At 39.3% G+C, this 14,190-nt stretch overlaps 1 protein-coding gene across 4 annotated transcripts in view; it reads right to left on the bottom strand.

Moving 5' to 3' along the window:
- The window catches only part of MEIOB (meiosis specific with OB-fold), a 24,453-nt gene extending 10,263 nt beyond the window's left edge, over positions 1-14,190 (bottom strand). Inside the window, exons 1-8 of one of the 4 annotated variants that reach the window (XM_075565758.1) lie at positions 14,072-14,190; positions 12,444-12,519; positions 9,672-9,729; positions 7,364-7,495; positions 6,775-6,847; positions 6,246-6,441; positions 1,726-1,826; positions 1,075-1,127 (exon numbers count right to left, since the gene is read on the bottom strand). In XM_075565758.1, coding sequence (XP_075421873.1) covers positions 1,075-1,127; positions 1,726-1,826; positions 6,246-6,441; positions 6,775-6,847; positions 7,364-7,495; positions 9,672-9,729; positions 12,444-12,512 — 682 coding nt within the window. In that variant the 5' untranslated portion in view covers positions 12,513-12,519; positions 14,072-14,190. The other 3 variants (XM_075565756.1, XM_075565757.1, XM_075565759.1) reach the window with 3 other exon arrangements.

Raw genomic sequence — 14,190 nt, 5'->3', positions numbered from 1 at the left:
GGCGCTGCGACGTCACGTTGCCATGGCAACGAGACCCATGTCACGTCTCACGTTGGTGACGTCCGCGGCGTTATTTGATGCTGCGGTTCACAAGGAGAAGCAGGGCGGCAGGTAAGGAGGCAGCCGCAACAGATAAAATGACTTCCCATTCCTGAAAGGCCCGAGAGTGCAGCAAAGTATATGAGGGCTAACATTTTTGCCACCCCAAAATTTTGCCGCCCTAGTCCCGGGCCTAATGCGAAATTCGCTACTGCATGTGATTCCCAGAGTTTACAATCTATTTTCTGGTGCCGGCGGCGCAGGGAGATAAAACGACTTGCCCAAAGTCGCAAAGATCTGACACCAGGATTTGAACCAGGCTCAATTGTCATTATTTTCAGAATCAGTGCCTTTACTCGCTATGCCTCTCCTCCAGCCACTCCTCCAACTTTAATCAAATTAAATGACGACTTTAATAAAATGTGGGGATGAGGCACTTATTCTCTTGGGAGCTCTCATTTTTTCCTCGGCACTTGAGTGTTTGTGGCCGATGAGGGCTGGGGGTTAGCCGTGCTGAGGGAAAACCGTGGCAGAGCTGTGGCTGACATACACACCGCAGCCAAGGCACAGGAAGGAGAGGGCAGGGAATCTGACATGTCATCTGAGCTTTCTTTGCCTCCTGGACCACAGAGACAGCGGCGATGACGCCCAACTTGGTCAGCGTGTGGAGCCCTAGTTGAGCGATTACACCATGGACCATGTCACCTTCTCTCCCAGGGGAATAATAGCTTACGCAGCTTTCCCGGCCGCAGGGAGAGAAGAAGCCGGAGACAGGGGCGAGGGTGACCTCACCAGACTCAGCACAAAACTAACAGCTTCCTTGAGAAAAATAAGTGGTTGCCCAGGGAGGGAATGAGCGGGCAAGGGCCAGCCGCGGAGGGAACCAACGAGAAGAGGATCCGGATCACCTGGGTGGTTTAAAGGAACTCTGCACCCGGGGCATTAATAGCCAGTTAAAGCCCTGTCCTGGGGGGATTATCTAATCAGGGATCAAGAAACGCGGAAAAGAAACCGAAAACGTTTAGTGCAAGATACCTGTTTGTCGTGGTACCCAGGTCTGTGCCAATTGAATAGATTCATTATCCCAGCTAGATGTTAAAAAAAAAATGTGTTTATAATAAAGCCAGCAATAACACCATTCATTATCTATCAGTTATGTATTAATTATTCATCCAATATTGTATCAAAATCCAAATAGGCATATTCTAATATGTGCTTGTCATCTATTCATCAGGAGTTAACCACGTCAACCCTCTTATCTTCAAATAAATATTAAATCAATATTATAAATGTATAACTCACAACTGCCCGACTGGCACGCTTGCTATATCCTGCAATCTTTTTGCTTCCTGGTCCTGTGATACAGTGACGGAAAGCACTGTACTTTCCAGGTAAATTCACGGATATTTTCATTTCTAAAATTCTGACCCCCACATTTTTCCCAAACAATTTTAGTCTCCATTCTCTCATGCGCAGGCGGTGTTTTTTATTTTTTATATTTTATTATTTCTCCCTTTCGGAAGTCTTAGAAAATGCTTCAAAGCTCACAGTTTAAAACAGGTATATTATCACTATTAAACTCTACAAGCTACAGAACTTATATACTCTCAACCCAATTGAATAGTGATAACTCTAGTTCCTATATAGTTAGGAATATATTTATCATTTTAAATCATTCTTCTTTACCATATCATTCCAAATGAAGCAACTACATCATCAAACAGCTTCACTTCACATCTCTGACCTCTTCTCCTATCGGAAGTGGTAAAATTCTTTAATTCTCCAACCTGATTGGAAGAGAACACACAATAAAATAATGGAATATTGTATAAATAATTAGCAAAGGCTGCATTGGATTGATGCTGTTTTTGCATCAGCTATTAAAAAAAAATAAGCTTTACAAAAACTCAATGTAAAGTTCATTAGACATTACATAGTGTGAAATAAGGTAATGATCTTTAATCAATCGTAATGGACCACAGAAATGGTCATATAACAGTTAAAAAGCACACAAATTAAATACTATAGCATTTGCTGAGAGTTCCTATCAGCCCATGAAACAAAATCAAATGCAGAAAGAAAAAATCCTAAGAACTTCACCTATAAGGTGTATGTTGATACTAAATCCCGAAAACGACATATCCATAGAAGGTGTGAATAAAGTATATACAAATAAAGCTAGACAAATAACGTATATACAATGAGGTGTACGCTCTTGCGTTCTTATACATTCATAATGAATAGGCAGATGCAGAAAATAGTCATGAAATAGTCTTAAAGAATATGGTACTTATTATGAGTTGCAAAACCCCCAAAATAGTGGTGGGTAAAAGGCTATATATATATGTGTATATATAACAGAGAAAGATAAGCAGACAGTATTGTATGTCTTTATTTATATAGCGCCATAAATATACATAGAGCTTCACAGTAGTAATACATGTTGTAATCATATAAATAACAAATAATATAAATAACAGGTCATGGGAATAAGTGCTTCAGACATAGAAGTAACATAAAGGAAGAGGAGTCCCTGCTCCGAGGAGCTTACAATCTAATTGGTAGGTACGAGAACGTATAGAGACAGTAGGAGGGAATTCTAGTAAGTGCGTCTGCAGGGGGCCAATATTAATTGGATACGGAATAGCACATGTAACTAACTACTCAATATAAAGTGTAATTTAGGTGTACTAGGCAAGAACAACATCTAGCCATAATAGTGAAAATTAGCCAAGATAAACAAACCAGGAGATGGCCTGGTATGAGGAAAATGGCTAATGAATGGGCAAACTTTGTTCAATAAATTGGTTGGGCTGTATGAAAGGTATTAAAAAGTCCAAGAAATCATAACAATAATCAAGTAATATAGAACTACGGGTAAAGTCTTCAGAAGATCCGGGCAGCTTTTTCAAGGAACAACCACTTCCTATCACGAAATCTATCAATCAAGAGGAAAAAGCGAACGCTCCATGTGTAAAACCAATACGACAATGTAATCATTGAAAATTAAACCGAATATCAGCTCTAGGAATGTAGTAAGAAGAATAATTCACAATAAAAAATATATAAAGCTGGAGCTTGTTCCGGGTTGTGGAAGTAATGTATCCAGTGCTAGGAGATGGAGAGACATAAGGTGGGGGTAATGATAGTGCAAATGTAGCGGGGTGCTTACACAGAGCGGGTGATCCCCACTAATATGTGTACCCCTATAGATGCTATGATAGTCCTCTTATCCCGTCTCTCCTGGCCCGCTGTGATGTGGAGTCACGCACTCACTAGGAAACAACTCCTCGCCTCTCCTTCCACGCTGCGAGTCTGAATGAGTCAGAACTCAGCTTCCTATACCCCCGGTGGCGTCCGTCCATCAGAGTAGATTCAGCAGAAAAGAAAGATCGATGTGACTTCCGCTCCGAGTGAAAAAATGTTGCAAACTCACCAGCTGATTTAGAACTTAAAATCCATTTATTCAGCTACATAAAAACGGACAAAGATAGGACATAACTACTCCTCCCACGCCCACTGCAGCGCTTTTTCAAGGAGGACACTCCTTGAAAAAGCGCAGCAGTGGGCGTGATATGTGTGAGTGGAAGAGTTATGTCCTATCTTTGTCCGTTTTTTTTTTACGAAGCCAGTGACCCTACAAGGTTGGCGAAATGCATTGAGGAGGAGTTCCTGAGCCAGTTGGATTCATCCTATGTTCGCGGAGCACTTTGGAGCCAGGGGAAGTGATGTCACAGAGTAAACGGCGCGATGAAGCGGAAGAGCAGAGCACACACAGCAAGGCTAACCAGCTGTACCATCCCCCCTGCAGGGAGGTGGTGAGAAGGTTATAGCACTATTGGAAGTGTTCATTTTTACCCATTGCCATAAAGCTGTGTGTATCATACTGATCTGCACTATTAGTTCTTTCTCTCTCTCGAGTGCTACCATCTGCTTTACTGAGGGGCACATTGAGAAGCTTACCACATCTACATATCCTCACCTCATTCCAGTGCCTGTTTTTTATTGGAATCCTGTAAGTAGGATATCCATAGAGCCAAGTTATCGCTTTATCTCTATATTGCTGTACCATCTACACTCAGTAGTTGTTTTTTTCCATTCTCTTCCGGCCGATATGCTCCCCCCGGATTACAAGAATACCATTCAAGTTTTTGGAGCCAGTGAAGACAGGATCCACCAGAGGGTTTGAGCTGGTTATCAGTATCCTTTTTATTATTGCACATGTATATCACAATATTTATTTTAGTAATTATACTGTAGTTAGCGCCTTTTATCACTATCATGCATTCACCACCTCAGGAAGACCATGACAACATTGTATTATTGTATTATTATACATCTCATATGTTCCCAATGTTGGCATGGGCTTATCATATATATTAAATTCAAACATGACTCTCTAATATCTATAATATCTGACCTATTTTCATCATCTATAGCCTTATTTATGGGTGGCTCTATAGTCCTGCAAATATGTAGCCTTCAAATAGACTGTAGTAGTTTGTTATTGATCGGGTGATATTATCTGTGTAATAAACATCTCACTAATTGTATTTTCAATATTGGTTTCTATATATAAAAATGGAAGATATTGTGTGTGTTTCAATGTTGTTCTCTTTTCACATTTCTTTCTTCATATTTGTTATATTGTATAAATGGGCTTGTACTTGTATATGAATATGAATATGTATATGAATTGCTGTGAATGTCTCTTTAATTGCTAAATGTTTGGGACTGCTGCCCATATTCACCTGGGTTACTAGAGACTATATGAAGTAACCAATTTCCTATATGGCAAATCCCCCTGACGAAGTCGTGAGTGACGACAAAACGCGTAGGGACGCTGTTGTTTTTACGCACTCTTACGTCATCACGTGGACGAGTCGGAGAGCATACTGTGTTGCCGGAGAACTCCTTCGTGAGGTGGTGCCACCCACTCTAGGTCCCAGATCAACAGCGGACGTCCTGGTGTGCGACGGGAGATCTGAATTGTTCCTACTTGCAGTGACGGAGCATGGCTATATCTCATACAATGCGAGCCATACTCCGGCGTTTGTGAGTGCAATGATTTTAGATTTGTCCAGTTAATTAAATTGTCTTATTGGTTTTACACATGGAGCGTACGCTTTTTCCTCTTGGGGGGGGGGGGAATCGTTTTCGAGCCACAATGTGGCTCTTCTTCTGGCCTGTTTCCTTTTACCGGAATAAATCAAACAATTAAAATTCAGATATTCTTTCAAAGAGTAACTATTTTGAAATCAATTGCAGTAGTGTTGTATTCACAAGCTACAGCGAAGATACTCACGTTTTTTGGAGTGTACAGCTGGGTATGCAGACCCAGGAGGAAGCTGTACACTCCACAAACCTCTAGTATCTTTGCTGTCCCCTGTGAATTTGCGATTGATTTCAAAATAGTTACTCTTTGAAAGAATATCTGTATAGATATTCCTTCAGACTGTCACAGGCAGACGCACACGAACCCGAAAGTGGCAGAGCTAACATTACTACATATATGCTGCCTGGCGCAAGAATATCTCAGTGGAATGAGACTATTAGATGCAGCCGTTTCTTTTAGCGTTAGGATTAGGGGTTAAGGGTATTTATGGGGTCAAGGGACAAATAAGGTTAGGGTTTTTAGAGTAACAGGGTAAGGTTTTTAAGGTAAGTACTTAAAGTTAAGGTTTTTAAGTTAACGGGTTAAGGTTTTTAGGGTAAGAAGGTAAGGGTTAAGGTTTTTAGCGTAAGGAGTTACGGTTAGGGTATTTAGGATAACAGGTTAACGGGGTAAGGTTTTTAGGTTAAGGTTATTAGGGTTAAGGGACACATTACCTGCGATGGCAAAACGGCTGCGTCAAAATGTCCTAAATTGTATTTCAGTGTGTTATAACAAAATTATGAATGTTGCCTTTGATACATAGAGCCCATACAACCTAACCAAAGTCAAAGGTTACTCTTCAAAATGAATGTTTCATTTGGGAATACAGTAAAATATTACACAGTTACCAAACAATCATACCTTTCTGTTTGTTAATGCAACAAGCAGTTGGAGCTAAGATTTAATTTATCAAATGCATAAACTGAAATTAAAAAAATGCTGCAAAGAATATACCCTAACACAGTTAAAAAAATAATAATTCCCTCCTTTTTAATTATAGCAATTTTCTAGTGTTGAAAATAGAGTAATTGCAAAGGGGACATGAACTTACCGATCTTACTGCTGCAAGAACATTAATAATTTTCCCATTTAGGCTCTGACCATTTGCAACAATATCACCCAATGAATAGTAATCTTGGGGATCTTTAGTAGGAAGATGCAACAGAGAGAGTAGGGTGTTGTCCACTTCATAGCTTGAGCAAATCTTGACTAAGGAATGAACCTCACTGATTAATAACCTGTAATAGCTAGAAATATAGTTCAGTTTGTGGTATGGGTTCCAACAATATTAACTCATGTGTTGTGTCAAAACAGCGCAGCCCACACTTGTTAGAAACACTGTCTTATCAGTCCCACCTGCAAACTAGCATTAATTAGTTATAACATACATAATGTGATCTATCATTTCTGTTCCCCTTAAAATAAAATATATATTATAGGCTTGGTATTTTCAAGAGACAGTTATCATATGTTTCCAATCTATGAGATGTTATAAAATGCCGTTAATCAGCTGCAATGTAAAGTGCACGTTACATGAAATATTTACTGTGAGCATTTAGAGCAGGAAGTTTATCATTTACCTTGGTGTTGAAGGATTAAATTTTTCTTCTTTCTCTACATCTTTTGTTTGCACAAGAGGATTTTCAATTATAACTGAAGGAAAATTGCAAATTTAACAGAATCACTTGTCTTTTTTACTTTTTAAATGATAAATATATATATATCTATATATCTATCTATATATATATATATATATATATATATATATATATATATATATATATATATATAAATTATATATACAAATGAAACACATGCCCTTATTACAGTCTAAACAGAGTAGAACCCTGACAATGTAGAATTACATTTTTAGTAGACTAACTTATTTATTTAGCCAGTTTTTCCATACCCTAACCCAGGGGTTCTCAACTGCAGCCCTCAAGACCCCCCAACATGTTAGGGTTTCAGTATATCCCTGCATCACACAGGTGGCTCAATCAGTATGATTAAGCTGCATGTGCTGAAGCAGGGATATCCTTAAAACCTGACCAGTTGGGGGATCTTGAAGGCTGGAGTTGAGAACGCCTGCCATAACATTTTAATTTGTATAATTCCTAAATAACCAGGTTTGTATAAAAAAATGAATGTCGCAAACATATTGTAACATACCACAGTCACCGACCCGGAAGCTGTCAGAAAGAGATTTGATGTATTCCTCCCCGCCCCAGGAAGATGCATTGATGAAGGAGGCTGGGGAATCTCTTATGGTGAAACTGAACGTGTACCTTTCTGATCCAATATCTAAGCAGATAGACTCAAGTTAAACAACTCAATTAATCAAAGTGGCACTTTTTCACATTAAGATTTCATTAGCCCATAGTTAATATACCCCATTATTCAGGGGTTCTCAACTCCAGTCCTCAACACCCCCAACAGGTCATGTTTTAAGGATATCCCTGCTGCAGCACTGGTGGCTTCATCAGTGGCTCAGTCGAAGACTGCACCACCGGTGCTGAAGCAGGGATATCCTGAAAACCTGACCTGTTGGGGGGTCTTGAGGACTGGAATTGCCCACCCCTGCCATAATTACTGTATTTTGCAGCGTATTGCACCAGGCTAATCTGTGCGTATGATATTAGTTACGAAGACTATAGAAGCATAAAGAGCACTAAGCAAAGTTGTGGATTTGCTACAGGTTCTGGTTTCTTTCTATGGCTCAAAACGATAGTTCTTCCTTCATATAGTTGTTTGTAAATAAGCTTTGGAGACCTCACAACAAAAAACATGGAAGCTTGTAATATAAAAAATTAAGTGTTTTTAAGGGAACTTTTTGCGTCTGCGACTGTGACAAAAGTTTGGAAATAATGAGTTACGGGTCTGTAACTGATATACCCACCTCCCTTTCGTTTTAAATCAGAATTCATCTCACAAAAGTGTGTGTCTGGATTTAAATGATTCAGAAAATGGTTGTGAAATGATTTGGCATTTAGCAGTAGACCCAAAGGAAATACAAATGGCAATACAGGTTACATTTTTTTTCCTCCCATGATTTAGCTTTTTTAATAAATGCAACAGTTGCTTAGCTGTAAGGAAATGTAATTATCTAAGCTGCCGATTGATCCGTTCACCCGCGATCGATCAGCACAGATCCTGCTTCCCCGGGTTCACTCAATGGCCACCTATTTCAAATGAGGGAGTGCTGTCCCTATGTAAATGGTTGCTATAGCAACCCAAGGAAGCGTAATACATTATAACTCATTAAAAAGAGCATAGAAAGCACGCGCGCGTGTGCGTGTGTGGGGGATAAAAAAATGCACATTATCTAAGGCTGCGCTTATAGAGCCAGCGACAGCGACGTCGCTTCAAAACAAATGTATTGAAGTTGTCACGTGCACTTATAGTAGGAGCGACGAGACGGCGCGACGGATTGGTCTCGATCGCTGGAAGTTACTTCAATTTGATTTTTCCAGCCACAGATGTAGAGGTGCAGCGCACAGCGATAAACTGGATCCACGGGACAGCAGCAGTATAATGAAAATAAAAGGTACTCTCCGACGAAGCGCCAGCAAGGCGTGAAACGCGTTAGAGACAGAGGTTTTTTCCTGCACCCATACCTGTCTGCACCATGACTTCTCAATAAAGAACTTTTATTTTCATTATACTGCTGCTGTCCCGTGGATCCAGTTTATCGCTGTGCGCTGCACCTCTACATCTGTGGCTACCCGAATCATTTCTACAAGCAGGAGCACGCTTTCCAGAAGGCACAATGGGCAAGGTCACGTGAGTTGTACCTTCAAACAGTACATAGAGGTATTTTATTGGTGTGTTTATATAAGTGTCAGTACCAGTCCACATTGGCAGTGAGGGGGTGGGGCTCATATATCTCCATCACCCACACTCACCAGGACATTTATTCAGGTCACAGACTACACACGCACCCATATATACCTCACTCAATCATATACCTTATACCCAGCCTATTTCCTTCAATCAAGAAATCATTGTTAATTACAGAGCATGTCACTTGAGCACTATATTTGAACATTGTTCTTCTACTTGATTTTTCCAGCGACCGCAGCGTGATGTCAGCGTCGCCGTCACTATAAGCGCGGCCTAATATTACACAACTAATATATATATATATTTTTTTTAAACACATATAGGGTTTTGAATGTATTGCAACTTTTTTTTTAAGTCAGAGAGACCCATAATTTGTCATTTTCAAACTTGTGCTGTATTTTAATTGGACCCACAAAGTTCCTTTTTATCATGAAAATATATAGACACATAACAAAAACATGATTATAAGTCTGTAAGTGCTGCAGTGTTTGAGAATAACGTATTAAAAGAATGAGGTCCTTTGCAGACACTAATTAAAATCCATCATTTACACCACTCTAATGCCATAAAAAAATAGAAAATATTACAGTGGCATGAAACCCTTAAAACTTTCTACAAATAATAAAACAGGCTTAACTTTTTCTGTCTGGAAATCCTTTGACATCTGTTTTCCCAATTACTATGCCTATTATGCTCTGAAAAAATAAAAAAAAGTTACGGTATACACAAATAAAACACAGATGTACTTAGAAAATTAGATTTCATGGCCTTGTACTTTACTAGTTAAAATACACATATTTCTGAATAGCAATTATGCAACTATGTTTGTTCCGCCCAAGCCTATAAATTTGTAGCATGTAGTATTAAGATTTTATGGAAACTATTACAAACTATAAGCACAAAAGCTGACAGTTGCAAAACGTAACACGATATAGACATTTTTCCCCTTGTTTCACTTAATCATTAAATTGAGCAAAATAACTTAGCTTCATTGGCTGTAGTTTATTTAACTGTTCTAATTTCCTGTGTCCCTCTGGTAATTTTTAGTTGTGTGTAAAGTTTTCAGATGGCACTGTAAATGGTTCTAACATGTAAATAGAATAACGGAAACATTACTTATTTAGATCACACCCAGAGATTTAAAACACTAGGACACTAGGCTGTCGTACAATTAGCATGCAGAGAATGTTATAGATGCAGTTAATTCTTCCTACTCCTTGGAATTATGAAGCCATTTTCATCTTATAAGATACTTAGCACTGTAGGTACCACCAGTACCGTACCCTCCAGGGGAAACAAAATGGAGGTTTAAATCTCCGACGTCACGCAAGTCAATAGAAAGCCTCTTCCTATTGGAACTTGCGACGTATGGGATTTAAGTACAAGGAAGTACCAGCGGCACCTTTCCAAATAAGCAGGGGGTCCCTGGAGGTGAAATTAACGAGGTTCAGCTCCAGCAACCCCCTATTTCCCATCCATTAAAAAAAAAAGGGATGGCCCAGAGAAGGAATTGCTCTTTTAATGTAGTTTTGTGTAACATGGCAGAAGGTGATATCACAACAGCATGGTAAAACATAATAAGGTCACCAATGTGACAACGCTCACTCTCATTGCAGTTTATGTCGCTTTTGCATGGAGAAATACAAGAAAAGCAAGTGTGGTGCTACGTGGCCCCCAGGGTTCTTAACTATTACTAGTGGGGTGTAGACTCTTGCCACCAACAAAAATATATAACTATACAAAAGCAAATGAGGTAGTAATCCAACGTATGTTTTAAAAAAAAAAATAGTTCAGTATTTGAGAGATGTAAACCGTGTTTCCATTCATTCTGCTTAATAAGTATTAACATTTTCAAGACTGAGATACAGATGTAGCAGATGTTGTAGCTCCTGTTAACATGATTGATTGCGTCAAAAAATAGCAGTAAATATTGTGGGGAAATGTCATGATGACGAAAATAAATAGAGCTGCATTACATTTTGTGTGAAAAATCATACCACGTTGACGCAATGCATCGCGTTAGCGGAAGCAATAACGATTGCTGCATGTGTAGACAGATTGTCCAGAAAAGCATGTTTGATTCTAGGGGCACATCTTCCAATAAATGTAGGGATCCAATAAGTCCCTGTAAGACACTTGTGGTGTATTACGTCCCCATATTTATAATCATTCTTATCCATTGGGTCTCACATTGTATGGTGTTATATTTATAAAATGGGCAGAAAATCATGTCAACTGAAACCTCTGTAGTATTTACTATTCTTTAGTAATTATTTTTAAATTCAAAAGTGACAAAAAAACGCAATAAGTAAATATGCATATTTGTCATGCTTGATAAACTATTGTAAACCATTAGGTCCTTACTTGAACAGAATTTGGATATTTTATTTTGCACATATTTTTCTTTTTAAATATAAGTCGTTCAGCAAACGTATAGAAGCTGCACTATTCCTGTAGCAGAGTAGCGTTGAGTTTTTTGGTGTTAAGTTTGCAATATCATTTATTTGACTACCATGAGAACTCATCAAAAGACGTAATGGAAACTTGAAGCATGAAAGCATTTACATTAAAAAAAACAACAACAACAAAAACAGTGTTGTCCACAACAACTTTCATATTAGGGCAAAAAAATGTATATCAAATCTACAAAGAATAATGTTAGTGTGTGTGTGTGTATATATATATATATATATATATATATATATATATATATATATATATATACACACACACACACACACATGGAATGGCATGGAAGTCTCTGCAAAAAAGACGCAACTAAATGGTAAGTGTCAGTGCACGTAAAATGAAGGATTGTTACAAAAAAAAAAAAACCCCGTCTGGCCTTGTTTATGATACGCTCTTTCATTGCCTGAGACAGGCACACACAGCAGGACTAAGTCTATTGCCGCATCCACTAACCTAGAATAAAAAAATAAACAGGCCGTGCGGGGATTTAATGTTCCTGCAACACACAAAACCATTGAGGAAAATTACTAGGGACAGCTATAACAGCTCAAATTTTGCCGTCAAGGGGAGAAAATGCCAGACGTCCCCTGCTGCATTATGATTTTTACTCTGCCGGGTCTGAGCAATTATCTATTCAGCGTGTAATCAGGCAGATACAATGGGGCCTCTCATGTGCGCCAACAAAGAGATGGTTAGTCAATAGGTCCCGTCCCGGGCACCATGACATGGACCTGGACAGCATCGGTTTTCATCCCCTGCAGTGTAAATCAAGAACGGTTAACAATTAGAGCATTGTGATTTGGGGGCGCGTTCGTATCGCTTTCCGGGGGAAGACACGCTGCTGACAATGAGGCCGATTGTGGCCCGTGGAGAGGGGATCCATGAAAGCGGATGGGTTGGTGCTGGATCCGAGAGCGATAACAGCGTCCCTGATACCTACGGGGCGGGAGAGATTAGGGTGCAGGTCGGAAATGCTGACAGATCCCTGATGGGAGGTGCGATACGCCATCTTCACTCTGCAAAGTGGAAGAGGGCACAAAGTTACAAAGTGCAAACCCTAACACCCCCCCCCCCCCAAAAAAAAAAACCTTTTCTTTTTTTTCCAGATAAACGCATGGAAAGTTATTAATTAAAAAAAAAAAAATATTCAGTACCCAACTTTATATTTAGGTTTCATTTTTTATACTGAGTATAGTGACAAGAAAACGTTACAAATATTTACTGTTTTTTTTTTTTTGCTTAGCAAAATATTCATTTTTTTAATGTGTATTTATTTTATCTCTCCTTTAAACTCATACAATATGCATGGGTTTAACCCTATGCCGGATGTGGTAACCTTTTATCCCTAAAAGAAGAAAAAAAATATCCCAAGCAGATATTTCTGAAGAGCTGAAAAGGTATCTAGATCTAGCACTAGGAAGTGTAATTACATGCAAAAAATAGATAATTATTGAACATATTGGTTATATATAATTCTCAATTAAAAAATGGTCGATGAGATTTATTTTTCCCTATATTCTAGTGCAAGAGTGGTCAACTCCAGTCCTCAACCCCCCTCCGCAAACAGGTCAAGTTTTAAGGATATCCCAGCTTCAGCACAGGTGGCTCAATTGGCTCATGGTCATTATGACTGAGCCACTGATTGATTGGTGGCCCTTGAGGACTGGAGTTGGCCACTCCTGTTCTAATGTTTTTATCATTTTCATTGTACAATACATTTGTTGATTTTGCTTATTGTTACACTGAATGTTAAATTAGTACAGAAACAAGAAGAGGATAAACCTAGGTGCAATCTGGCCCATCCCTGCCCCTATGTTCCAAATAGAGGCCGATAGTGATATATACTGTGGAAAAAGGATGGAGGCACACAAGTATTGATGCAAAATAAGCCAGGCGGCTTCTGCCTGAGGAAGGGGCTGTGTACCCAAAAGTTACTTTAGTTCTGCCAATTAACATACAGTGAACCTTAGCAATGTTTGCATTAATACGTGTGTACCTCCATTCTTTTCCCACCGTAGATCACTGCGCGTTTTCTGATACAAGTCAACAAAAGTGAGGTTTGAAGATGTAGTGCTACCAGCTCAAAGAGAGATGGGAATCCTTCATTGTTAATACATTGTAATACTGTAAATGGATAATTGATAGTATTTTAGACTCTTCGTTTTAAATACAAATTTCATTTGTATTTAAAACAAATGCCTCAGATTCCCCTCACTTCTCATCTTGCTCACAGTATGTTTTATTTAATATAATGTCTATTTCACCACCACTTGCGAGGGACACTGAATTCTCACGCCTACCAGGTTACAGTATGGGGATGGGACCAGAGAAAAGGCTCTATAAGCGTGTTACAAGTGTGTTACACTTGTTTTCTGCCAGAGCAAAGCGTGCAGTTTATGTACTGGCAGTGTAAAGGAGTACACACACAACCTGCCAACCCTCATTATTAGGATTGCAACCTCTTTTCACCGTCCTTTGATCCCACCTGTAATGAGGGACAACAAATGGTGACTGCCCCCTTATATTTTCCTGTCACGTCTGTCTCTTTTGTTTTTGTTTTTTTTTTACCGCGCTTTTCGGGCTCCGACAGCGCGTGCGCACTCCGTTTTCCCGCACTTCTTGTACCAGCGCGCGGGCTGGCTGGAGCATGTGACTCCAGCGCGTGAGCTTCCCGACAAGTTTAGTTC

This window comes from Ascaphus truei, chromosome 11 (genome assembly GCF_040206685.1).
Source record: "Ascaphus truei isolate aAscTru1 chromosome 11, aAscTru1.hap1, whole genome shotgun sequence".
NCBI classification, from domain to species: Eukaryota; Metazoa; Chordata; class Amphibia; order Anura; family Ascaphidae; genus Ascaphus; species Ascaphus truei.
The sequence above is the reverse complement of the archived record's forward strand: the minus strand, read 5'-3'. Positions and strand labels throughout refer to the sequence as shown.